The sequence below is a fragment of the Canis lupus genome, chromosome 29, assembly GCF_011100685.1.
Source record: "Canis lupus familiaris isolate Mischka breed German Shepherd chromosome 29, alternate assembly UU_Cfam_GSD_1.0, whole genome shotgun sequence".
Taxonomy (NCBI): Eukaryota; Metazoa; Chordata; class Mammalia; order Carnivora; family Canidae; genus Canis; species Canis lupus.
Window position 1 is genome coordinate 17,369,386 of NC_049250.1, and position 26,470 is coordinate 17,395,855.

Genomic DNA, 26,470 nt, shown 5'->3' on the forward strand with positions numbered 1-26,470 from the left:
GTAATTAACTGTCTGCCTTTCTTTCCTGTGTCACTTCCCTACTTTCCCAGCAATGTTTCCTGGAATCACTTCTCTAATAATGCGCTTGCACTTGAAACCTTGCCTTAGGGTCTCTTTCTAGGGGAACCCAGACTAAAATACCAGGTATATCAAATTAATTAATCCATTCCTAAATTTTACATGGACTATTTGTGCGTGGTACATTGCTTAACACTGAAAATACAGCACAAACAAATCTGTCATTGCCTCTGCTCTCACGGAGGTTGTTTAAGCAGGGAATAAATGCATTAAGCAAATTATAAGTCAGATGAGTATTATGAGGGAGGAGGTGAGAGAAGGCCTAGCTAAGGATGAGAATGTGGAAGCAGAAGGAGTGAGCCGGCAGCAGGGGGTTGGGGAAAATGTTCCAGGCACATGGATCCACTGTAAGGCAAAGGTGAGCATGGTGCTTTGGAGGATGGGGAACAATCCATATGGCTCTTGCTGACAGACCTGGAGAATAGTTGTACTAGATACTTACATGTTCCTTCAAGGAAGAACTTGGTGTCCAGCTGTGGAGTGTGTGGTCAGCAGTCTGCAGCTGTGAGCTCCTTCGTGCATGCCTCAGCTCATGAGAGCCGCCTTGCCCAAGGTCTTTCCCAGAGCTGCTTGCATCTGGTGACTGGGTGAGACTGGGATATAGAGGCATAGCCATCTGGCCTGGCTGGGGATATTCTCCTGGACAGCATCATTTGCCCCAGAGCTCCTGGCTACGTGTGTTGTGTCTGCATTGCCGTTCAATGGTTCCCTCAGTCCAGCCCTGCTCTGCCTACTTCTTTTCACAGGGGTTGGTCCTTTATAAACATCTCACTCCTCAAACACTGTATTAGGATTGGATCCCAGAGGACCCAACCTCCAGTAGCAGAGAAACAGGAAAGCATTGTGCTAAGAGTAATATTACAAGGCTCCTCCTCAGATACGCAGGAGGTGAGGGTCTTTGAGACCTGATAGGGCCGGACTTTACATATACTGAGCAAGAATGACTTTGGAGTCTTCATAGAAGGTTCTGCAAATATATGTGCCTTGGAGAGATTCTGGAAGTCTGAGAACAACTCAGAGGAAGTGACGATAGGTGATGAGCATCAACATTTGGGGGTACAAATGTAAAATACATTTTATTATTTGTGTTTTTCTAAATTTGTCTCAAATGATAACATTTGTATATACCTATGTAAATGAACCGTGCTAGTAATATGTCTGTTTGGATTTACATGGTCTTTCATCCCTGGATCCCTCAGGAATGGGAGCAAAAGGGAACATCGTAGACAAATTTTTTTTCTGTAAGGATAATATTAGATTACTGCTGACATTTAAAATTTTATGTCCTGTCTGGGTAGTAGACTTTTAAAATGATAATTAGATGCTACTCCAGTGGGTACTTTGAAAAGCACTAAAATATTAAATAACTTGAATGTTTAACTTACATTAGCTGGAACAGGAGCATCTACACTCCTCTGCCTTTAGAGTATGCCACTAGAGTCTAGGCTGTCCTCAAAGTACAGAAACAGGAGCTCCTTCCCACCCTAAGGGTACTCGGATGCTTCACTGTAGATATCTTGGAACATATGGGCAGTGGCTTGCCGCTTGTCCCTAAATGACTGTAGGCCTAGTGGTGGGCATTGCCATGAAGGCAAGGGCGGTGCTGCCTTGTGCAGCCTGTTGAGGTGCTAACAAGCCTCCTGGATGCTCTCATGGTGCCCCTCACATCCATCCCCTTCCTGTGTCCCCTGGCCCAAGTGCTTCTTGACTTGGGAACCAGGGATCCATGACCTAAAGCCTTCTTTTGTGTCCCTTCTTCTAGTTACTTCCTCTGGTTCTGACGCTTCTCAGTAGACCAGAGATGCGTTCAGTATCCTTGTCCTCTCTTTGAGGGCAGGAGGTGGGGTGCTATCTTTAGGGCTTTACAGTAATTTCAGAGGAAAAAATAAAAACACATAATAAATTCCCTGCTATAAAGCAAGATATGTTTTGAATATATGAAAATGAAAGCAACTTCATTTACCTGAAGTTCTAGAACAAACAAAACTACAGTGACAAAAATCAGAACAGTAGTTGCCTCTGGAGGGGAAATTGGACAGGGGCTCAAGGATGTTTTCTAAAGTGACAGAAATGTTCTAAATCTTGCTGGGGTGGAGGTTTATGTTTGTCCAAACTCATTGAATTGTGTATTTAAAATCTATATATTTTATGTAAATTTAAAAAGTACACAGGATGGCAGCTCAAAAAATGAAAAAGAGATGACTGTATAAAACTAATTCAGGTAAGATTTAGATTTCAAACTTACTTAGTTTTAATTGCCTAAGTTGAGACAGTTAAAGGAAAGGACTCATCAGTAGCATGCAGCTCTGTTAAGGCATATAAAAACATTTTTATCCATAATTATTTCTTATTAGAAATCCAGAATTTTGCATGAGATCAAGTTCTTTGAACAGAGAGAAAAATTGGTTTTATGTTTCATGAACTCAAGTTAGTTAGATGAGACTTAGTACATATTTCTTTAGCTTTTGTCTTTAGCCAACACCCAATATTTCCATCTACAGGGACTCTTTTCCCCATTTGACCATGTCACATGAACACCAGTTAGTATTACTCTTGACAGGCAAGGCATCTCACTCAGAGACCAACTACCACATGACCCCAGAGTGGTTAGGGACTAGTAGGATAATTTCTAAAACTGGGTGAGGTGACACAGCCCTGTGGAGTGTGACAAACGCTGGCTAGATCAAAACACTCAAGTATGGATGCCAGAAAAACTGAGGGCACAGAATGAAAAGTTCAATGTGGATATCAAAACACAAATAGAGGCATCTGGGTGGCCCAGTCAGTTAGGCATCTGTCTTTGGCTCAGGTCATGATCCCAGAGTCATGATCTCAAGGTCATGATCCCAGGATCGAGCTCCGCATTGGGCTCCCTGCTCAGTGGAGAGCCTGCTTCTCCCTTTCCCTCTGCCTGTCCCCACTGCTCATATTCCCTCTCTCACTTTCTCACTTTCTCTCTTTTTTCTCTCTCTCAAATAAGTAAACAAAATATCTTAAAAAGAAAAAGACAAGCAACAAAAAATCTTTTAGTATAACTATGCAAGGGGATACTTCTATATCCCTTTCATACACACACACACACACACACACACACACATATACAGGACATATCTACAAGGGATATAATTTTACTAAAAACATTTAATTAATTTAATTAATTTTAGAAAAGATTTTATTTATTCATGAGAGAGAGAGAGAGAGAGGGGCAGAGACACAGGCAGAGGGAGAAGCAGGCTTCATGCAGGGAGCCTGATGTGGGACTGAGTCCCGGACTCCAAGATCACGCCCTGGGCCAAAGGCAGGCGTTAAACCTCTGAGCTACCCAGGGATCCCACTAAAAACATTTTAAATCTGAAATTCAAATTTAACTGATGTCCTATATTTTTTTTAGCTAAATCTGGCAACCCTCTGCTTGGGATATACTGAAAAGCAGGATTTTTTTTTTTTAAAGATTTTATTTATTTATTCATGATAGTCACACACACACAGAGAGAGAGAGGCAGAGACACAGGCAGAGGGCTAAGCAGGCTCCACGCAGGGAGCCCGACGTGGGATTCGATCCCATGTCTCCAGGATCGCGCCCTGGGCCAAAGGCAGGCGCCAAACCGCTGCACCACCCAGGGATCCTGAAAAGCAGGATTTTGTTTATTGGTTTGTTTTCAGGGAAAATCAGAGACACACAAAATCCGAGCATGTGTTTCTCAAACTTAAGCTTGCATCTGAATCACCTGCAGAGCTTGTTAAAACAGACTATTGAGTCCAACTTTCTGATTGATAGGTCTGGGGTGAGGGCCTGAAAATTTATATTTTTAACATCCCCAGGCATTGCTGAGTCCAGGGATCACATCTGAGAACTGATCAGAGGCAATATGTTACAGATGTATGTGCAAGGATTGCTAGAAATACCATGTTAATGTATCCTATTCATTACCATTCTGTCCAGCACACTAAACTGCATGACCAATGAGGGGCAACACATCAAAAATATCATGTATTGTCATGTAATATCAAGAAACCACTTATTATATATAGTTGCCTATGTTGCCAGGTTTTATAGCCATTCTATAGGTAAGTGCCTCTGTTGTCAATGGATTGCCTTTTAATATATGTGACGTTAAAAATTCCATATTAAAATTAGAATAGAATTAAAATTTCGATAAACTAATAAAATAGGAACATCAGAGAACCTTTGCTAAATTAAACACCAAATAAATATTAAACAAAATGAAAACCTCATGAATTTTATTAAACACCACCACAATTCCTGTAGCAAATTGTATATATACACAACCTTCATATAACCTTAGGATTTTACCCAGAATGGAATTTCCACACCAGACCATGAAACTGGTTTTCTTGGAGGAAGATAAAAGGGATATTTGCTTGTACTTTTTATAGAACTGGAACATAGTGAAATTTTTTAAAGTAATTTTGAAACTTATATTTTTAATTTTTATTATAAAAAGGTTATTGGGTTTTTATTTCCTAGTTTTCTTTTTATCGGTCTACTAAAATTGATTCGAATTTCCTCTTTTGAGAGTGAAAAGTATGTAGGGAAAACAAATGGAAGAAGAGTACTAGAATATTTGCTGGGTGTCTGAGTCCTTTGGCCACTGTTAGGAAATTGTTGATCTACCACAAACACATGTAAAATGTAAGAAATAGTTTAGTAGAGAGATATATATACTGAAGTATATATGGGTGAAATAATGTGATGTCTAGAATTTGCTTTAAAATACTGTAAAAAGGGGGGTGCCTGGCAGTCAGTTTGAGCATCTGACTCTTGGTTTTGGCTCAGGTCATGATCTCAGGGTTGTGGGATTGAGCCCTGCTTCAGGCTCTGGGCTCCATCCAGTTTAGCACAGAGTCTGCTTAAAATTCTCTCTCTCCCTCTCCCACTCTCTCCACTCTCTCTCTCTCAGATAAATAAATAAATCTTAAAAAAATACAACAAGAAAAAGGTTGAAGGAAAGATGAAGTAAGTTTGGCAAAATAAAATGTTGATAATTGTTGAAACTAGGTTTTGGGAGCCTGGGGTTTATGATAGTATACTACCTTTGTAGTATAGTTTAAAAATTTCTATAAGTTAAAAAAAATCTAAGGACTTGGATTATATTCTCAGCTTTGCCACTAATTAGATAAGAAATCATACTCAAATCACTTAAATATTCTGTGCCTCAATTTTTACAAATGATTGGATATCAATTAGCAAGTAATAATTGAGCCAGGTAGCACCTGGATGTTACTATCTGAATTCCCAGGGATATTGTCAGATTACTGGAAAGTATAATGTATTTAAAAAAAACTAAAACCAGTTTTCAGGTATGACAAAATTTATTGTGGAAATTGAGTACAAATGCTTGGAGCACAGATCAGGTAAATGAAGTTTCCCAAAGACTTCTAGTTTTTGTGTGTGTTTATGAATAGTTATTTAGGGTAGGTATCTGCTGAGATAGCAGAGAGGCTCAGACTCCTACATGGGAATAGGATAGGCCAAAAAAAAAAATGTTGCACATCTTGACTCTTTTGTGTTCGGAAACACAAAAGCAAAGCAATCTTTTAAGATTTCTAAATACCATCTGTATCTACTAACAAGGTAAAATAATTTAATTTGTACACTTTTGTGATTGATCCCCAAAAGGCAGATAAATACAGAAGGAAAATGTAAAGGTCAAGAATATGCAAGCTTATGTGTCTGTTGCTGTGTGTATATGAGCATGAGCAATTGAGACCCTCTGAAATGTAATCCAGGCATGGCTGTGTTCCCCATGTAGAATGGGGGAGATGAGGCCCTCTTATTGTGAACTTAGAGCCAATGGGCATGGTTCAGGTCCAGAAATGGGTCATGGCCTAAAAGTCTGAGGAGCAGAGTTTGTGACTGACTGCATGTCCAGCCATCAGGGGAGGGGTACACTGATTCCCCTCCAGCTGGCCCTGAAGATGCAGGAATAGGTGCAGACTAGGATGAGAATGTGCCCGTACCCAGTGGCTTAGGGTGGACTTAGGCACTATATGAATGGTGCTGGGTGTCCTTGCCCTCCTGAATTGGAAATTCTTTCCTGTGGTTATTTTTTTTAAGATTTTTATTTATTTATTTATTCATGAGGCACACACACACACACACACACACACACACACAGAGGCAGAGTCACAGGCAGAGGGAGAAGCAGGCTCCATGCAGGGAGCCAGACGCAGGACTTGATCTCGGGTCTCCAGGATCAGGCCCTGGGCTGAAGGCAGTGCTAAACCGCTGAGCCACTTGGGCTGCCCCTTTCCTGTGGCTATTAGGCAATTATTCTCTGCCACAAGGTGGATTCTATACAAAAGGGTTAAAATTCTTTCATAGTGTGGTGTGTTTAACAGTATTTTCTTTGTTACGGACTGAATGTTTGTGTCCTCCCCTCCCCTACATTCATATGTTGAAGCCCTAACCCTCTATATAGATGTATTTGGAGTTGAGACCTCTGAAGAAGCAATTAAGGTTACATGAGGTCGTCAGGGTGGGGCTCTATCCAATAGGATTAGTGCCCTATGAGAAGAGACACTAGGGCACTTGTGTGCTTTCTTTCTCTCTCTCGCTGTATCTCTTATCCCCCTCTTTCTCCATCCCCACCTTCTACCTCCCCCCATGTGCTCAATAAAAGGCAAGCCAGGAAGAGAAGCCTTACTAAGAACTGAATTGTCTAGATGCCTGATCTTGGACTTCCAGTCTCCAGAACAGTGAGAAAATAAATGTTGTTTAAGCCACCCAGTCTGTGGTATTTTGTTATGGTGGCTTGAGCAGACTAATATACCCTCTGAGAGCTAGGTGAGAGTCCTTCCTTCTAGGCTGCACCAGAGAGGTCATTATGGGCAGGAAGAGGTATGGAGAGGAATCTGGAGTTTGAGACCTCCAGTTGACCCTTGAGCAACATGGCAAGGTTTGGGGCACTGACCCTTTCAAAGTAAAAAACCCTCACAAAACTTTTAGTTCCCCTAAAACTTAACTACTAATAATCTACTGTTGACTGGAAGCCTTACCAATAACATAGTCAATTAACATATATTTTGTATGTTTTATGTATTATATACTGTATTCTTACAATAAAGCTAAGAAAAAATAAGTTAAGAAGACTGTGAGAGAAAATATTTACAGTCCTATACAGTAAAAAATATAAGGGGACTCCACACAGTTTAAACCCAAGTTGTTCAACAACAAAAAGTTGTTTCCCTGTATTTGGAAAGGGTGCTACAGCTGGGGATAATAATGGGGGTAGGGGGATTTCCTGAGGAGTAAGAGGCAATAGAGGATGCTAGTTATCCAGAGAAGATGGAGAAGTTGCCAAGAGAGAAGGAATTAATGTGAACTTTACCTTCTTTATGATTTCGCTTGTGGATTACCTTGCCAGGAGACACTATCAATCACAGAGTAGTTGCTCAATAAATCTTTGGATACCTGCATGAATTCCTTTGGGACATGCATTTTTCTTTGGCAGATTGCTTCATCACCACATACATAGAATGGTAAATGTACTCAATAACTATTTTAATCTTGTTAGTTTAACCTTTTGAAAATAAAATCTTTACCATCTTGAAGTGCTGAATATGCTTATTTCCCTCCATTAAAGCCTATATTTAAATGACTTCCTTCTCTTTTTGGAGGATATATTTTTTGAAAAACTTTCTCTAAGTTGACTTACTTTGTCAGTAGTGTGCTGTAGAAAAAAAATGAGTTTCTTTTGGTGAAACAAGGGGCCCAGTAGCTTGCATGTGAGAAAAGAAGATCACGGGTAGAATCTTAACGAGTGTTTACCCATAATCAATGAAGATATCTCTATACTTTGATTAGATTATTACCTAATCCCCAGTAAAAACTTTTGCCAGCATCCCCTACCCTATGTTACTACATATTTGTAAAATTTAGAAAATTTTGATTGATATGGATGATGTGGGGCTCAAGCCCTTTGCTGATAATCTTCATATGTTACTTTCTTTAATTCTCACAATATAATTGTAATACAGAAATAAACTAAAGGAGGAGTCCTTTGGAATATGACTTAGAGACCCAGAACTGCTAAAGCAGAACCTGTTCTCTTTTCTAGAGGTAAAGCCAAACATACTCCTTGTTTCATTGTGCTCTTTTTTTTCCTTTACGGTTATTTTTATTCATCACACACACACACACACACACACACACACACACAGAGAGAGAGAGAGAGAGAGATAGAGAGGCAGAGACATAAGCAGACAGAGAAGCAGGCTCCCTGTGGGGAGCCTGATGTGGGACTCGATCCCAGGACCTCGGGATCATGACCTGAGCCAAAAGCAGATGCTCAACCACTGAGCCACCCAGGTACTCCTGTGCCCTGTCTTTATAAGAACAATTAGATTTGGAATCTTAAAAATGTCTTTCAAGAGAGTACTTATGCCCTTTTGTTAGTATTTTAAAAACAAACATCTTACCTTGAATTAAAAGCCAGTGATTAAAATCTACAAGTAATATTATCCAGCAAGTAATCACTAAGCTAAATATAAAATTAGAGTATAGAAAATTAAGTGTGGAAACTGAGCCATTATTCTCATATGCAACCCAGTAAGAATTTCAATATAATGTATTAGAAATTGATAATGGCTGATTAAGCAGGAAAGGAATCTACTCTATAGAGATGTTCATGGGAGAACTGGCTCAAAGCTGACTCTGGAAATGGTATCCAACCATAGACTTTAGAATTGTCCTGATGACTTTAAGCATCCCCCATTGCTTCCCCATAAGTACTAGGGACCCTGCTGCTGCCCCTGCCCCACCACTGCCATTTCTGGAGCATGAACTTGCTTACCATTTTTGCCATCACATGGATTCTGTGTGGTGCCTCCTTTATCAAGTTGCCTTCTTCTTTTCCTCTTCCTCATCCTTGAAATTTCCTATGCTGTTTTTTTTAAAAATTGTGGTATGAACATTTGAGATCTACCATCTTAACAAATTTTTAAGTGTACAATCCAGTATTGTTAACCATAGGCATAGGAGGAACACTTTTACTAGTGATATTTAAGAACTACTTGAAATAATTACTGGTTTTAACAAAATATGCAGATTGCTGTAAGAGCTTGAGGTTGAAATGATTGTGATTCAAAGTGTCTTTTTTTTTTTCCTAAAGATTTTATCTGAGAGAGCTAGAGGGAGGGAGACTTTGGGTTAGTGTGTGCATGTGCAGTGGAAGGAGCAGAGGAGGAGGGAGAGAGAGAGAATCTCCAGTCCACTCCCTGAATGTGAAGCCTGGAAGGGGGCTTGATCCTAAGACTCTGAGATCATGACCTGAGCTAAAAACAAGAGTCAAATCCTTAACTGACAGAGCCACCCAGGCACCCCTCAAAGTGTCTTCTAAATGAAAGCAGTTTAGCTAGAGATCATAAATAAAAGGGAATAGACTCACATGTTTTAAAGGGAAGATAAAGGCTAGTGTTCATATTTATGGCTCTAGAAAGAACATTATTCTGACTTCAAGTTCCTGGTACAGAATTAATTTGATGGGGGTATGTGGTAAATTCTACTCAGAGTTATTATTGTCACAAATCATTAGTTGATTCTTAAACACTCCTGGTTAGCTCAGGGCTACCTCTTTAGGATATCCTTACACATCTCCCATGATAGTTTGTGACAGGTGCAGTGACACTTGTTTCAAATATTCATTCTTTTATGAAATTCTGTTGACCCTGGCACAAAGCCATTAAATTGTCTATTCATGTTTGCTGCTCTACCAAATGAAAACCTTATTCCATATTTCAGACCAATATTGCTTGAGATAGACAGCTGGATCTAAACACATCCAGCAACACAATTTCTGCTTAGTAGAAATCAGTCTCCCTTAAAATATTGAATATAGTTTCAAATTAGTGCTATCTACCCAGGATAGCAGGGATCTGTGCTTCTCCTAAAAGTATGGCTGTAATAGAAATTCGGTAACTGAACCCAACACCAGTCATTGGTTGTTGCAAATTATTTCTTTCAGAGCACGTACACAGAACTGCTGGCTCACTTTCGTGGAAGGGCTGGGTGTTCCTGTTACCTTTAATTCTTCCCAACTGGGGAAGCGTTTACTTTTGAGTTTGTCTTAAACTTAGAGCATACTGTTTCAGTGTTATGAGGAGAGCTATTGTCTTAGTTTAACTCATAACTAAATTATAAGGCAAATAGTACATTAGAGTCTGCACACTATAATGTCTTGTTATCATTTGATGTCCTTCCCTCACCAAGCCTACCTGGGCTGGTGGAACAAGGATGGATGCTCTAGGCAGAAACTCCTTTAGGGCATCCACTGGAGGTAGAGGAAGCAGTCCTAGAAGGCAAAACTGCAGAAACACAGCGAGGGGATTGGCAGCACATTGGAAATAAGGAGTTAGAGTCTTCTTTAGAAGATCTTCAAGTTGCCTTTATTTTCATGTGAATTATTCAGATGTCTTAGCAGTTCTCAGTGCAATTTGTTTTGTGAAATATATTAGGTATTCAGTGTGGCTGTTTTCAGGTTTATTATGCAATATTCTGATTCATGAAAATATTCCATTAAATGCAATCGCTCATGTAATTACTTTGCTTAATCTAAAGCATACTTTAATTAACATTGCACAGAATTCTGATTTAATCAATTAGATTTGATCTAGTATAACTTAGCTGTAAATACATTTTATGATGCAGCGGCTCAAAATAATTATTGAGAGCAAAGGTAATATATGACACTACCTAAAACTAACAAATTTCCTGTTAAGAAAGTAAATTATAATTTGAGCTATAATTTTATTATTTAAAAAGTTAAATATAAAGAATAGGTTATGTTTCCATTAATAGCCTGTTAAAAACAATCTCATCGGAGAGTGTTAGAACTTATAAAATATGCTTTATTTTTGTTTGCATTCCCCAACAGTTAAGCTTGAGAACAAAAGATTAAACTCAGGCAAGATTCACCACTTTTTAGCTCTGTAAATAGGCTCGTTAACATCAATATCTCATGATATTTGTCTACTGTTATGGGTTGAATTTTGTTTCCCCCCAAAATGATGTTGAAGTTCTAAGTGCCTGTACTTCAGAATGTGACCTTATTGGAAACAGGGTCATTGCAGATGTAATTTGTTCAGATGAGGTTGGGTGGACCCCTAATCCAATATGGCTGGTGTCCTTCCAAGAACATGGCCATGTGAGAACAGAAAGACACACAGGGAGAAGTCTATGAGAGAGGAGGGCTGAGTTTGAAATTATGTAGTTGCAAGCCAAGGAACTGCTGGCAACCAACCAGAAATTACAAAGAGGCAAGGGATGATTCTCTACAGATTTCAGAGGTGGCAAGGCCATGACCTTGATTTTGGACTTCTAGTCTCTAGAACTGAGACAACAAATTTCTGTTGTTTTAAGTCACTCAGTTTGTGGAAATTTCTCATGCCAGCCCTATGAAACTCATATACTCATTAAAACTATCTGAGAGCTATAACTCAACCAGAATCTATAAAATTTCTTTTAATCATAGTAGGAAAGGGGGAGGTTCTTGCTAAACAATTAAAAAAAATGCAGGCACCGTTTTTAGTTTGAAGTTAATTTTTACATTCCTAAGCAAGCATTTATATAAATAAAACACTTTTGTTCTCAGCACCCTTCCTCACACATAGCACCTAGCAGAGTGCCTTGAACGTACATTATCCAACAGTACATTTTATGACTTAGTTTTAAAATATTAAAAATGAAAATAGCCTATAAATATTAAAATACCCACTTATAGAATTTGAGCTGTAAAATATATACAGTGCTATAGAAATGTGAGAGTAATCACTAAAAAGAATTTACATGAGGTTCACAAAGGCAAAATTTCATTTTGAATTGATAAGTGGATAATAAAGAAACTATATATTCATTTAGTTTGTGGATTATTCAGATTGTATATTTTCTGTTGGCCTCATTTTGACTTTGAAAAGATACTCAGAACCTACACTATATGAAGGGCAGGGAAAAATAAAATAAATATAAGTTCTTGATATTAACTTGCTAACTGACCTTATTACATAGGGAATGGAATAGATGGAAATTAAAAATATAATAAAAGATTAATTTTGGGAGTTATCTGTAAATTCTCCCCTTGCCCTGAGTGTTTAAGAGTTGTTTAATTTTTGGTTGTTGCAAGGGTGGTAATGTTTGACAGAAAGGCATCAACAGACCCCAGCAAAGGATCTAGACAGAGAGAGCTAAGACAGCAGGGGTTACACAGCATGCTCCAAATCAAAGGGGAATTTCCTGGTGTCAGGGGTCCAAGAAGCCATTAGATGACACCAGGTGACTGTGGGCATCTTTTTCAGGTCCTTTGAGAAGCAGCACCTTTCCATTCTTGGGGGTCTTCATAAGCTTCTGGCCCTTCTGGTTATTCTGGATACTTTGGTTTTCACCTGTTCTATGGGTAGAAATAACTAGTGTAAAATAATCCCTTACCTCTAAGTCATTTCTGAGCATTTATTGGCAGATGGGGTGAATTGAAGTTTAAATTCCCACGTGTACTATTTCTTAGCAGGACTTTGCCTCAAATCTGCCTGAGATCCATTCCTATAACTGGGACTACAAGATAAAAAGATATATTAGATTTGTAAAGCAAATTTTTTTTGAAAAATTAATATTTGATTTTGTACTATATTCTAGGTTCTGTGCTAAGCATTCCACATATAATCTCATTTAATATTTCTTTTAAATTTAAAATTTTTTATCAAAATAATGCACATTTTATAAACATCAGAAAGACTGGGTGGTGAACAGTTGGGAGTTCACTTTCAAAAACACTCTTCCTGGGCAGCCTGGGTGGCTCAGTGGTTTAGCGCCGCCTTCAGCCCAGGGCCTGATCCTGGAGACCCGGGATCGAGTCCCATGTCAGGCTCCCTCCATGGAGCCTGCTTCTCCCTCTGCCTGTGTCTCTGCTTCTCTCTCTCTCTCTGTGTCTCTCGTGAATAAATAAATAAAATATTTTAAAAAAACCCACTCTTCCTTTAAAAGGAATATACTTTGTGTGATATCTGCATAATTAATAAAAATACAAAAACAAAACCAGTCAAATAATGACAAGGTGTATATTAAAAACATCAGTCCTGGGGATCCCTGGGTGGCTCAGCAGTTTAGTGCCTGGCTTTGGCCCAGGGTGTGATCCTGGAGTCCCGGGATCGAGTCCCACATCAGGCTTCCTGCATGGAGCCTGCTTCTCCCTCTGCCTGTCTCATGAATAAATAAATAACATATTTAAAAAAATCAGTCCTCTGCTCCTTCCTTTTTTACTCCTAATTCCCTCTCCTTAGTCCAATAATTCTTAATCTTATTTCTTCCAGAATTTACTTTCTTATGTCTAAATAACATGCATATTCTGATATTAGTTTATTTTTTTTCTTCTTTCAGTTTTAGATGTTGTCTATTGACTTCAAGCCAAGGCAGATGAAGATTTAGCTTTCCTATACCCCTCCTTTCACATATATTACTTCTTCCTCTCTTTCAAATATATTATAGTTTTTCATTAAATCCATATTTAGGGCTAATATTATCTTAACTATGTAAGTATTGGTTATAGCTAAGTCATATAGTATACTATAATTATATTTCTTCTCTTCTATAGCTCATTGTTTTCACCAGAGTTGACAACTGTATTTTGTCGTTGTTTACTTGGTTGCTGTGCTTTTATTACTAATTCATCCCCAGATTTACTGATACAAATAAAAATGGCTTCTGAACATGTGTCCTGTTTTGTGTTTATCTTGGAGAAATTCATCTAAGTCTTCAGCTTTCCTTCTCCTGTTCCATCTTGGTGGTTCTCTAAGCCTGGTATACAGCTATTACTGGGACTTTCCCTTTACCATTACCTTGAGATTTTTTTTTCCCCTTTCTCCTTTATGGGGCTTCCTATTTTCTGAGATCCTACATCTTTTTATTGCTTTGCTCCCTCAATTTGGTAGAGCATATCCTTCAGGAGTTTCCTGAGAAAGGTTAACAATTTAGGAGCTCAACTTTATGAAAATGTTTGTATTCTACCTTTGGATTTCATTGATCATTTGCTGGGTATAGATTTTTAGGATAGAATTTCTCTCCGAAAACTCTGAAGGCATTTCTCCATTGCCTTCAAACATCACTGGTGTTATAGCGAAGTTTAATGTTACTGTAGTCCTCATTCCTTTGTGATCATTTTTCCTCCCCCTTCTGGAAGTTTTTAGGCTCCTCTTTTCATCCTAGTGCTCATGATGCATCTTGGTCAGATAAATCCTCCAAGAGGATTTGCATTTTCTTCTACCAAATACTGGGAGGGTATAACCAATTTGGGATTAGTCTGAATTAAATTCTTGGCTAGAGGTTTATCAGACCATGTAAGTAGTCTGAATTTGGGTCACAAACCAGTAAAAGCTGACCTATGATTCAGCTGTAGTGTCTCCCCTCTCTACTCTTGCCAAAACTGAAATAGTAAATTTTCAGTTGTTACATAGGGGGTTTATTTGTAATTTAGCCTTACACTGAAGGTATAGCCCTTTGAAACTCCAGAATTCTGGTAAGAGGATCTGTATTAGATTTCCCACCTTGGAGTAGCCTTGGGCTTTATTCTCTGCTCCCATTCTCTAAACTACTATAAAAATCAAAATCTGTACTCACCTGGCTTGACAAATGCTCTCAGAATAATAGAGCACCACTTACCTCACTAGGTGCCTGCCTTCACCTAATGCCTAGCCTGAGATTTTCTTACACTTTTGTTTGATGTTTTAAAGATGATTTTAAAACTTATATTTTATCCAGAAGTTGTAGTTATTTCCAGCAGTCCAGATACCTATCTTGTTATATTCCGGGAAATGGAAATCTATATCACTTTTCTAAGTCTCAATTTGCTCATCTGAAAAATGAGGATAATAGTAGTATCTACTTCATAGTATTTGAGCAATACATGAGATTATTAGTGTAAAGCTCTTAACGCTCTGTCTGGCACCTCAATTAATGTTTACTTCTATTTTTGTAAATGGTATTCTCAGAGTCTAAACATGAATGCTGTCTTGCTATATTTTTTATGTATATCATGCACTAATGCCAGGGGGGTGAAGATATGAAGAATCTGAGGTCTTGATAAGTTGTATATTTATTAATAAATATAGCTCTTCCCATTTCAAAAGTTTCCATTTCAAATGAAAACCAAATGATTAAACATTAGTAGCCTAGATCTTAATTGAGAAAAGGAGATTTATTGCAGTAAAATCCTTGATTTATACATTTCTTGAGACAATAGAGTTTGAAAATATCCCCCCTCCCCTTAATCAAATTTGACTCTAAAGGGTATAATATGGATGCTTTCTCTTACAGCAAAATAGGCTATGCTCAGATTTTTTAACCAATTTTTTATTGCCACATAAATTGCATAAGTAGGTGCTTTTAAAGTCCACAGGTATGTTCATTCTAAGAAGTTGTCCTTCTCTTTAAAGACAATTTCCACCCATTGCCAAGTAGCTCTTACACAGAATCTGCTCTCTGTCTGGTGATTCACCTGACTCGTGAGTGGTCTCAGGGACATTTCTTTAGTAGGTGCATTGTGATATTCTTCACAGCCAGCATGGTCTCTGTACAGGTTGGTTTGATGAGCATCTCTGGAAGTAAAAATCCAAAATGTCCAGTGTCACGAAGTTCAAAAGCAAATGTGTAGGGTATTCCATTTTTGTAGGCCCAATCCATTGAACTACCAGAGCTCACATCTAAAAGTTAAAAAAAAAAAAAAAAGAGCCTCACTAAAGAGTCTGCATAATTTTCAAAGTTTACATATAGTCCTTGCTTACTAGGCTACCCTAAATCCTTCCAATTAAACACTACTTCAACAAGAATGATTTAACAGTAGTTCCTTGGCACATTAGGCTCATGGAACTTAAAAATCCTACCCGCCATCATCTTTGAGGATCTAGTTTAGGTAGTAATACTTTTCTAGTGCGATGATCTCAAAATTTCTCAGCCCCAATTCCAGTAATATTTATCTCCATCCTCACTCCAGTGACCCATAAGCGAACTAATCCCTGGCCCAGTTTCTCTGCTTTCACTCCTTGAGAGAAAGCTGGAGAGTCTTTGCTGTAAAATCACATTAGTCACTGATGTCTTTCTCTGTTCTCAACACTGCTCCAGGCTTCTTTTTCTAGACCTTCACTTACTGAACCTTTCTCAGGCTCTCGTAGTCCTGCCCCTCATTTACCATTGTCCCCTTGTCCGTAAAAGGTAATCATCCCACCACCTTCTCTACTGACATCACAGCCCTCGGGCTATCCTCCTTCCAGCTCAGAAGAGGAGCTTTTGCTTTTTATTTTGTTTTGCTTTTTGTTTTTACACGTTGTCTTTGATTTCATTCATCGTCTTCCCTGGTAGTAGGAGGGTCCATTTTCCAGGACCTAGTTTAATTAATTAAAACACCTTTTGTTGCATTTGCTTTGACCAAAATGTTCAAGCACCGATTTTCTATGGCATTTCCTTCTCATGCTACATACCATCCTTTTTTTATTTTTTTTTTTTTACTTTGTTCTTTTGCTTTAGAACACAAAGAGAATCTATATATGTTGCCTCTATATCCTCAACCACTTTCAATCTGGTTCTTGCTCTACCTATGAAAACTTTGTTCTTGAAGGTAACCAGTGACAGCAGGCTAATCTCCTTTCTTGTTTTGTCCCCCCCACCCCCCACAGACCTCACTTTCAACCTCTCCACAGTATTTAGTATAGGTAATAATCCATTGGCAATTCTCTCTTTCTGGCTCCTATGACCTCACACGCTCCAGCTTTTCAGCACAGGTTGAAAGTACAGGCATAGGGACAGACTAAGGGCTTGAGCTGTATCAGATCCCACCACCTACTGTGACTTGTCTGAGTGAGCCTCAATCTCCCCTTTAGAAAAAGGGATGATATTACCTACTACAGTGTTGTTGTGGAAATTAAACAAAATAATGTGCCAGGATATAAGCCCTTATTAATTTGCATCTTTATATCCCAAAGTGCCTAGTATGTAATCTTTTAGCATAATAAGGTTCTTAATAATTATAAATTTTTATAGAAGAATCTTTATAAACTTTTTTTCATGCAGTTAATATGATTCAGACTGACCTAACATTGTTATTAACAAATTTTCTGAGCATGTTCATCTGCTCAAATAATACCCTTTTTATGCTATTTTTGCCAGGACAAGTTAGGGATAAATAATGTTAAGATGACAATTAAATGGCTCTGTTATTCTTCAGGCTCCCCTGGCTTTGGTTAAGGACAGAAGGTAGGCTGTGGCTTCATTGTCCTTCTGGGTTAGAGTACACTGAAACTGCAAATAGTAGTCATAGAAGCCAAAGTCAGAGTCAACATGTGCCAAAAGTTACATCATGGTGATGTGATAGCCTCATTTCTATGGTAGCAGGTTGTCCTTGGTATAATACCATGACTGTGCCTTGATATCAAGCAGAAAAGGTAAACTGTAAGATTTTTAAAAAATTAATGTTTAAAATTAACATATATTAGTAATAATTAGTGATATGATTTTTAAAAATACTGTTTCCTTTTTCAGTATGAAAAACAATTCTAAAAAGGTCAACATGAGACCAATGATTATAGACTTTGAAAACAATTCTAATATTTAAGGCATTCTCATTATTAGGATAAACTTATTTGATAAGCAATGTTGGTTGACAAACCAAACTTTTCTTTGAAGGTTGAAGAAAGTGAATGGTTAGGAATATAATAATGGGTAGGTTAAGGAATCAAGGAGAAATTTGATACTTCACTGAAAGCAAAATTGGATGTCACTATCTAAACATATACATACAACCTGTGTGTGTTTGTGCATACATAGACATTCAGATATATATGGTTTCTTGTTAGATTTTCCAAGTCATATAATTAAAAATGTTAGAATTTGAAAGGCCATGGGAGATGACCTAATCCAATTCCTTACTTAACTGTTGTGGAAGCTGAAGCCCAGGATTAATATTTTGGTGGCAGAATCAGGACTAGAATCCATGTCTTCTGATACTTTGTTCAAGTTCTTTCCATATACCTAGTTGCTCTTTATTTCAATAAACTATTAGCAAATTGAATTCAACAGTACAATAAAGAAATTATTCACTATGATCAAGTGGGATTTATTCTGGCTGCAAGGGTGGTTCACTACTCACAAGTCATCAATGTGTTATACCATATTAATAAAGGAAAGGATAAGAACCATATGATCCTGTCAATAGATGCAGAAAAAGCCTTTGGCAAAATACAGCATCCTTTCCTGATAAAAACTCTCAACAAAATAGGGATAGATAGAACATACCTCAACATCATAAAGGCCATATACAAAAGACCAGCTAATATCACCCTCAATGGGGAAAAACTGAGAACCTTTCCCCTATGATCAGGAACAAGACAAGGATATCCACTCTCACCATTGCTATTTAACATAGTACTGGAAGTCTTAGCCTCAGCAATCAGGCAACAAGAAGAAATAAAAGGCATCCAAATTGGCAAGGAAGAAGTCAAACTTTCACTCTTTGCAGATGGCATGATACTCTATGCAGAAAACCCTTAAGACTCCACCAAAAACTGCTAGAACCCATACATGAATTCAGCAAAGTTGCAGGATATAAAATCAATGTTCAGAAATTTGTTGCATTTCTATACACCAATAACAAAGCAGCAGAAAAAGAAATCAAGGAATTGATCCTATTTGCAATTGCACCAAAAACAATAAGATACTTAGGAATAAATCTACAGAAGTAAAAGACGTGTACTCTGAAAACTATAGAACACTTATGAAAGAAATTGAAAAGGACATAAAATGGAAAAACATTCCATGCTCTTGGATTGGAAGAACAAAACTGTCAAATGTTTATGCTACCCAAAGGAATTTACATATTTAGTGTAACCCCTATCCACCAGCATTTTTTATGGAGCTAGAACAAACAATCCTAAAATTTATATGGAGCCATAAAAGAGCCTAAATAGCCAAAGCAATTCTGAAAAAGAAAAACAAAACTGGAGGCATCATGAATCTGGATTTTAAGATCTATTACAAAGCTGTAGTCATCATGACAGTATGGTACTGGCACAAAAACAGACATATAGATCATTGGGAAAGAATAGAGAACTCAGAAATGGACTCACAACTATATGGTCAACTAACCTTTAGCAAAGCAGGAAAGAATATCCAATGGAAAAAAGCCTCTTCAACAAATGGTGTTGTGAAAACCAGATAGAAACATGCAGAAGAACGAAACTGGATGACTTTCTTACATCATACACAAAAATAAATTTAAAAAGGATGAAAGAGCTAAATGTGAGACAGGAAACCATCAAAATCCTAGAGGAGAAGACAGGCAGAAAAGCTTTGACCTTGGCCATAGCAACTTCTTATTAGACACATCACCACAGGCAAGGAAGACAAAATAAAAAAGGAACCATTGGGACTTCATCAAGATAAGCAGCTTCTGCACAGTGAAGGAAACAGTCAACAAAGCTAAAGGGCAGCCTATGGAATGGGAGAAGATATTTACAAATGATCATCTGATAAAGGGTTAGTATCCAAAGTCTGCAAAGAAGTTATCAAATTCAACACTCAAAAAACAAATAACCCAGTTAAGAAATGGGCAGAAGACATGAATAGACATGTTTGCAAAGAAGACATCCAGATGACTAATAGACAAATGAAAATATGCTCAGCATCACTCTTCATCAGGGAAATACAAATCAGAATCACGATGAGACCACCTCATTCCTGTCAGGATGGCTAAAATTAACAACACAGGAAACGATAGGTGTTGGCAAGGATGTGGAGGAAGGGGAACCTCTTGCACAGTTGGTGGGAAGACTGGTGCAGCCACTTTGGAGAACAGCACGGAGGTTCCTCAAAAATTTAAAAATAGAAGTATCCCATGATCCAGCAATTATACCACTAGGTATTTACCCAAAAGATACAAAAATACAAAATTGAAGAGGTACATGCACCCTGATGTTTATAGCAGCATTATCAACAATAGCCAAACAATGGAGGGAGCCCAATTGCCCATCAACTGATGAATAGGTAAAGAAGAAATGGTGTATATACACAATGGAATATTACTCAGCCATCAAAATGAAATCTTGCCATTTGCAATGATGTGGATGGAACAAGAGTATTATGCTAAGTGAAATAAGTCAGTCAGAGAAAGACAAATACCAAATAATCTCACTCATATGTGGAATTTAAGAAAGAAAACAGATGAACATATGGATTGGAGGGGGAAAAAAAGGAGAGAAGGAAACAAGCCATAAGAGACTCTTTTTTTATAAAAGATTTTATTTACTTATTCGTGAGACACACACACACACACACACACACACACACACACATAGAGGCAGAGACACAGGCAGAGGGAGAAGCAGGCCCCATGCAAGGAGCCTGATGTGGGACTTGATCTCGGGACTCCAGGACCATGCTCTGGGTAGAAGGTAGGTGCTAAACCACTGAGCCACCCAGGGATCCCCAAGAGACTCTTAACAATAGAAAGCAAACTGGGTTGATGGAGGAAGGCGGATGGGGGATGGGCTAGATGGGTGATGGGGATTAAGGAGGACACTTATTTTGATGAGCACTGAGTGTTTTATGTAAGTGATGAATCACTGAATTCTACTCCAGGAACCAATATTGCAGTATATGTTAACTACCTAATATCCAAATAATAAATTTATTTTAAAAAGCAAAAAAAAAAAAAAAGGAGAAATATTTTAATCACCTTTTAAGGGGAAATTCAGTTGAAGGGGTTATGCAAGAAATACAGTTTTATAACAAGAATGGTGGAGGAAAAGAATAAGACAAAAGCTCTTTTCGGGCTGAGACATTACTTCATTATCTTCTCAAGGCCCATTTCCACCCTCATAGTAGTTACAATTGCTTAAGGAGCCCATTTGGATACTTTCTACTGTCATAAGATCTCAATTCAACTTTGTAGTCATTACTACATGCTTAGAATGTTCTCTGCTTAGAATTTATTTCAATTGGTACAGTGATTTCTGTCAAGCAGTGTAAAACTAATCAAATATAAACTCCCTCCATCTTCCTCGGCTAATTTGGTTGTCAAAAATTTCTCATTAAGGGGGAACACACTTCTGTTTTTCTAAAGGAAGTCATTTTACAGGATCTTGGTTCAAGAGATGATTCTAACACAAAATATGCAGGAAACTCACACAATGTGGTGGAGGCAGGTCCATATCGATATTGTACTCCATATACCGACTGAAGTGCATTCACAGCTTTATAAGCTGCAGATTCCTGTGAGGGAGAAGGGAGCACTGATATCACTTTACATCATTGCATTGAAACCTATGGAAGCACTGGCATGTTGTCTTCAATTTGGAGAGCAAGGTTGGGCACATTAAATCATAGTTAATAATAGTAGTAATAATATTTCTTGTCACATGCTGTTTACCATGTGTTTGAGAACACATTTCCTTTTATTATTTTTTAAAGATTTTATTTCTTTATTCATGAGAGACACACAGAGAGAGAGAGAGAGAGAGAGAGGCCGAGACACAGGCAGAGGGAGAAGCAGGCTCCATGCATGGGTCTCGATCCCAGGTCTCCAGGATCATGCCCTGGGCCAAAGGCAGGCACTCAACCACTGAGCCACTCAGGCATCCCAGAGAACACATTTCTTCCTTTGATTGATCCTTATACCAAGCCAGTGATGAGTAATATTTCCATTTTACAGACAAGAAAAGAATGGCTCAGCAAGGTTAAATGGGCAGGCTAGGGTTACATAGCAAGGAGTGGTTGAGTTAAATACTCCTAAATTCTGATACTGATTTAGTATCCCGTCCTCTTCACTTTCATTCAGAAAGAATGATTTGCTTATATAAATTACAAAATGCTTGCTGGGCAGAGCCCATGTCAGTCTTCCTCATAGCTACATATGCATTATTTAGCAACGTGCCTGTGTATAACAGATGCTTAGTCAATAGTTCTTGCATGAATGTTGAATAAGCATAGCTCTGCAAGAGTATCAAGATAATCTTATTGATCCTTAAGTACATACTTTAGTGGCTATGTACAAGGTATTTAAAACACATTTGAATCAATTAAAAAACCCTTTAGTTCAGGAAGAGCAGCTTCTCTTATACTATTCATGTATCCCTATGGGAATGGGAATAACAATTGTAGAATGCTCCATGACTTCTAAAGTTACATATGCTTCTGACAGAGCTCAGGTGCTGCTGAGATGTAGATATTTTGAGGTGGAACTCTTCCTATCAATGCCAAAAATCAGGAAAAATGATCAACACAATAAAAATACTAAAAGGTGAATATTCTAACATGAACCAAGATGATACTGACTACACTTCAAAACATTTTCAAATGGTATAATAGCATTAGTTTCCAGAAAGAGTTAGAGAAGTATTGTATAACCAGTGAGAGGAAAAGAAGTATGTTGAAACCAGTATACAGTTCTCCCATTTCAATTTCAACTTGCCTATGAATAATTTATGATATCAGTTGAAGCACTCTGGGCAACATGGTGCCGTGTGTTGGCTCTAGCTTCAGTTTGCTGTCCTCATTCACCTCAGGGATGCATAAAGCAGCATTTGCAGCAAATGCCACTCTTTGTGGATATTAAGGGACCAGGCTCCAGAACCTGGCAGACAATTTATTCTTGATCTCACTGATGATGACATTCTCCTCTCAGGAGCCAACAGAAAAGGGATGTAAACACCATAATAAGATACCTTTATGGAGAATGTTCTGAGATTTTAACCTTTTCTCCAATGGTTTCAGCAGAATTCCATGGCAAGGGCAGATATTTCTACATTTAGAAGATTACTGTGTTCTTCTGGTGGGGGAGAATTTTGTTTCTCATTATTTTGGATGACTAACCCCCCCAAAAAATCTATTAAGAAAAAAAAATACAACCACTTGGCCTATTTATACAAAACATATGCATAGTTTAGTCTTTTGAGCTTATTGCATTCCTGTCACTCAGGGGCAGGTGCCTATTGACAAGAGGGTTGGATATGGTCATTCCACAAAAAAGTGAAAACTTCATAAAATTTTCTAGGAATTATTTTCCAGGGTGGTGTGGCTAGATACCTATTTGAAGGAGTTTAAGCAATTCCTCCTTTCTTTATTGCTTCCTCTTTTCAGTTGTTCAAAAGGATCCAGGCCTCACTTTTTGAACCTCAACTAGGCAAGGAATACATTTTTTATTCAAATATTTCCATATTTGAAGCAACTTAATAATGCCCTAAAAATATTAGCAGAAACACAGACTCCTACACATTGATGGGATGTTTTTGAACAATTTATTAGAATAGAATGGTTTCTGGTTAACATTCAGAGACTACTGAGTTTCTGAGGATTTTAATCTTGGTTTCAGTAACTTAGTTATATGTAACTAGGTAGCAGGATTTCTCAACAGTGTACTATTGACAGTCTGGACTGACTAATTCTTTGCTGTGGGAGGCTGTCCTGTGCATTATAGGATGTTTAGCAGCATCCTTGGCCTCTATCCACTAGTTGACAATAGCATCTGCCAGCCTTGTTGTGACAATCAAAATGTCTTCAACATCGTTCAGTGTCTCTGGGAGCCAAAGTCATCCCTGGCTGTGAATCACGGATATATTCTTTATTCCACATCCTCCAATCCAAGACAAAATGAAAATAGGCTTAACTTCTGGTGGAAAGCTAAAATTCAAAATATGGAGAATATCCTCATGTGATAGTTTTAATATATTGCATACTCCATATAATCTGTTGTGAGAATATCAATAGACACTGTGCCCAATTTAGAAAGGGCTGAACATTTTTTGGAGAAACTTTGTGTGATAGAGGGTAGTTAAGGTGCCAGGTTAACAACAACAACAACAACAACAGCAAGCCTATTTGATCCACAGTGTAGCTGGAGAATAGCACTCTTAAAAAGAACGACCACCTTTACACAATTTCTCAAGAGAGAGAATTTGCTCAGAATTTTTGCTTGGAATGCCAAAAACAAAGTTCCTCTCTGGGACAGAATAGAAGCCTTCCCTCAGGCTTTCTTCTGACCTCCTCATGTTCTCCATTCCTCCCAGGTCCTGGACATCCACGTCAGGAATTCCTACAACTCCAACCAATTGCTGAAGGATTTAGAAGGTATAGGAAGAAAGGGGATGCTTCTCTTTTATCTAAGCTTTTACTTCAATTGTAACATACATAGAGAAGAAGATACCCATTTTCAGTTTATAGCTCAATGAATGAGCTATACGTTACACGTTACACACACATGTAACCAGCATCCTGGCCAAGATATAGAACATCCACAGCAACTCAAAAGCTCTCCTTTCTATACCTCCTCCTAACCACTGTTCCCTTCCTCTTCCTCATTTCTAATACTAAATATTAGTTTGGCCTGGTTTTGAATTTTATAGACCTTTAGATTCAAGAGGCTCTGAATCAGACTCCTTTTACAAAGAATTTTGCCCTACAGTGGATAGCTTGTTGGTTTTCTGAGATGAGGAAAGAAAGAAACTCTGCTTTTTCACTGCCAAGTAATCTTATGCCTGAAGGGCTGTTCATTCTTAGCACTAACTTGTCAGATACATGCCCAGAGACTTAGTACCATTAAGCAAATAGCACTTATAAATTAAAACTCGCTTTTAATTAATGAGAGTCAGACTATAATTTATGAACAATTATTTACCCAATAAAATTAATTATAGCCCTGCATATGTGACCGAAGCTGTAACACTAATCAAATCCATTTTGACATCTTTCTGTATAACCTGTGGTAAGAATGTAAATTGGTTTGAAATGATTGCATTTGAGAAGCAGCATAGCACAGAGATTAAAAGTGACAATGCTGGAGCTAGATATGGGGCTGAATCCTGGCTATGGCACTTAGTAGCTGTGTATTCTTAGTCTAATTACTTAATTTCCCTAGGTTTCACTTTTCTTATCTGTAAAATGGAGGAAAATAATACTTACCTACTTCATATGATTATGGAAAATAAATGAGTTAATATGTAAAAAAATGCTTATTAGAATAAACACAATATGTGTTTGCTATTACCATTACCACTTAGAACCACTTTAGCTTTAGTAAAGAAGCATAAAGCCTGACACGTATGTACAAGGTCAAATACTTACCACACAACTAAAGTTAGGGATTGTTGCATATTTGTAAGAATAGGGATACAGCAACATCTGAGCATATGCATGAAAGGAGAGGTAAGCCCTAATGTGCTTCCTGTGTTTTCGGAGGAAGGTGGCTACAGCTTTCACTTCTGGCTCAGATTCTGGGAAAGGTCCACAGTATGTATCATCACAAGGGTGCATAGAAGCTCCTTCATCTGAAAGACAGAAAAGAAAATGAGGTGAAGGAGTGGATAGGCAAGAAGCAAGGAACACAAATCAGCATTGTTAAATTGGTTTTCCCTTTACTTTCTATAAACATATGGTGTTATTAAACAATTCATCTAACTTCTCACCTACTGAAACCAACACTGAAAAATCCAAGGTAGTTCAAGCCTCCTTGCACAATAGGAGGGTGGCCTGAATAGGAAATAGGTGCTGACTGTTTAAATGAATCTGCATAAACCACTTGAAAGGGATGGCTTTATCAGTGGGAGACCAAATTCCATATGATCCCCCAGAGCAGGTAAGGCTCCTATACTCGATGATATCTGCACTTTTCCTCCATAACATTTAATATGCTTGTAATTAGTGTCCAGTATTTACCCGCTTAACATTCAACCAATATTTACGCTGTTCTAGGTGCCTGGTATACAATGAAAAACATCACAGAAAAAAACTCCTTGCTCTCATAGAAACTACATTCAATCTGGATCCTTTGTTAAACTCTAATGCTCTGTGAAAGCAGGGATGGTGTCTTTCTTGCTGGGTACCTGGCAACTAGAAAACAGTATGGCAAGTGTTCAACAAATATTTGTCAAATAAGTGAATGTCAGATCAATAGAAAAGGCTAGACATTTGCACAGGTGTCTGGTAAGATACAAATATTGAATATATCAAGAACATGAAGGCAGGGCAGAAATAACTCCAACAAAAGATGCCAAAACAATTTCTATTATATTTTTAGACAAGCAATATCCAAACTGGTTTTGTAAAATGCAAGAGGCTTTTCTAGTTATCTCAGGAGTCAGTAAGAATTCAGTTAAGAAATCCTCAAAACTAAATTTTACTAATTTTTGAATTAAAAATTTTATATCCTTATAGGCCTATGAAGGGGAGGAAGGAAAATAACATTTACTGAAACAATCACAAAGTATTAAAGTTCCAAGACATTTTTATATTTATAAATAATTACATTTTCTACAGTTATTAAGCATCAGTCATTATTAGCCTTCCCAATAGGGCTAGAAAACTGTTTCTTTTCATAGCAAATGGAAAATGTTTGGTGATTATGTGACT

The 26,470-nt window shown here is 37.9% G+C and overlaps 1 protein-coding gene and 1 long non-coding RNA gene across 5 annotated transcripts in view; one reads left to right on the forward strand and one right to left on the reverse strand.

Annotated features, from left to right (window-relative positions):
* The window catches only part of LOC119866710, a 101,036-nt gene that overhangs the window by 27,440 nt on the left and 47,126 nt on the right, over nucleotides 1-26,470 (forward strand). The window contains exon 4 of one of the 3 annotated variants that reach the window (XR_005381072.1): nucleotides 24,133-24,193. The exons of 1 other annotated variant lie outside the window; for it this stretch is intronic. This is a non-coding gene — a long non-coding RNA (uncharacterized LOC119866710). Of the gene's footprint in view, nucleotides 1-24,132; nucleotides 25,004-26,470 lie in introns of those variants that run through there. One more of the 3 variants, XR_005381071.1, reaches the window with a different exon arrangement.
* Nucleotides 15,258-26,470, reverse strand: part of CPA6 (carboxypeptidase A6) — a 336,470-nt gene continuing 325,257 nt past the window's right edge. The window contains exons 9-11 of one of the 2 annotated variants that reach the window (XM_038579473.1): nucleotides 25,187-25,389; nucleotides 21,256-21,340; nucleotides 15,258-15,678 (exon numbers count right to left, since the gene is read on the reverse strand). In XM_038579473.1, the coding sequence (XP_038435401.1) occupies nucleotides 15,677-15,678; nucleotides 21,256-21,340; nucleotides 25,187-25,389 (290 nt within the window). In that variant the 3' untranslated portion in view covers nucleotides 15,258-15,676. Of the gene's footprint in view, nucleotides 15,784-21,255; nucleotides 21,341-25,186; nucleotides 25,390-26,470 lie in introns of both variants that reach the window. The other variant, XM_038579472.1, reaches the window with a different exon arrangement.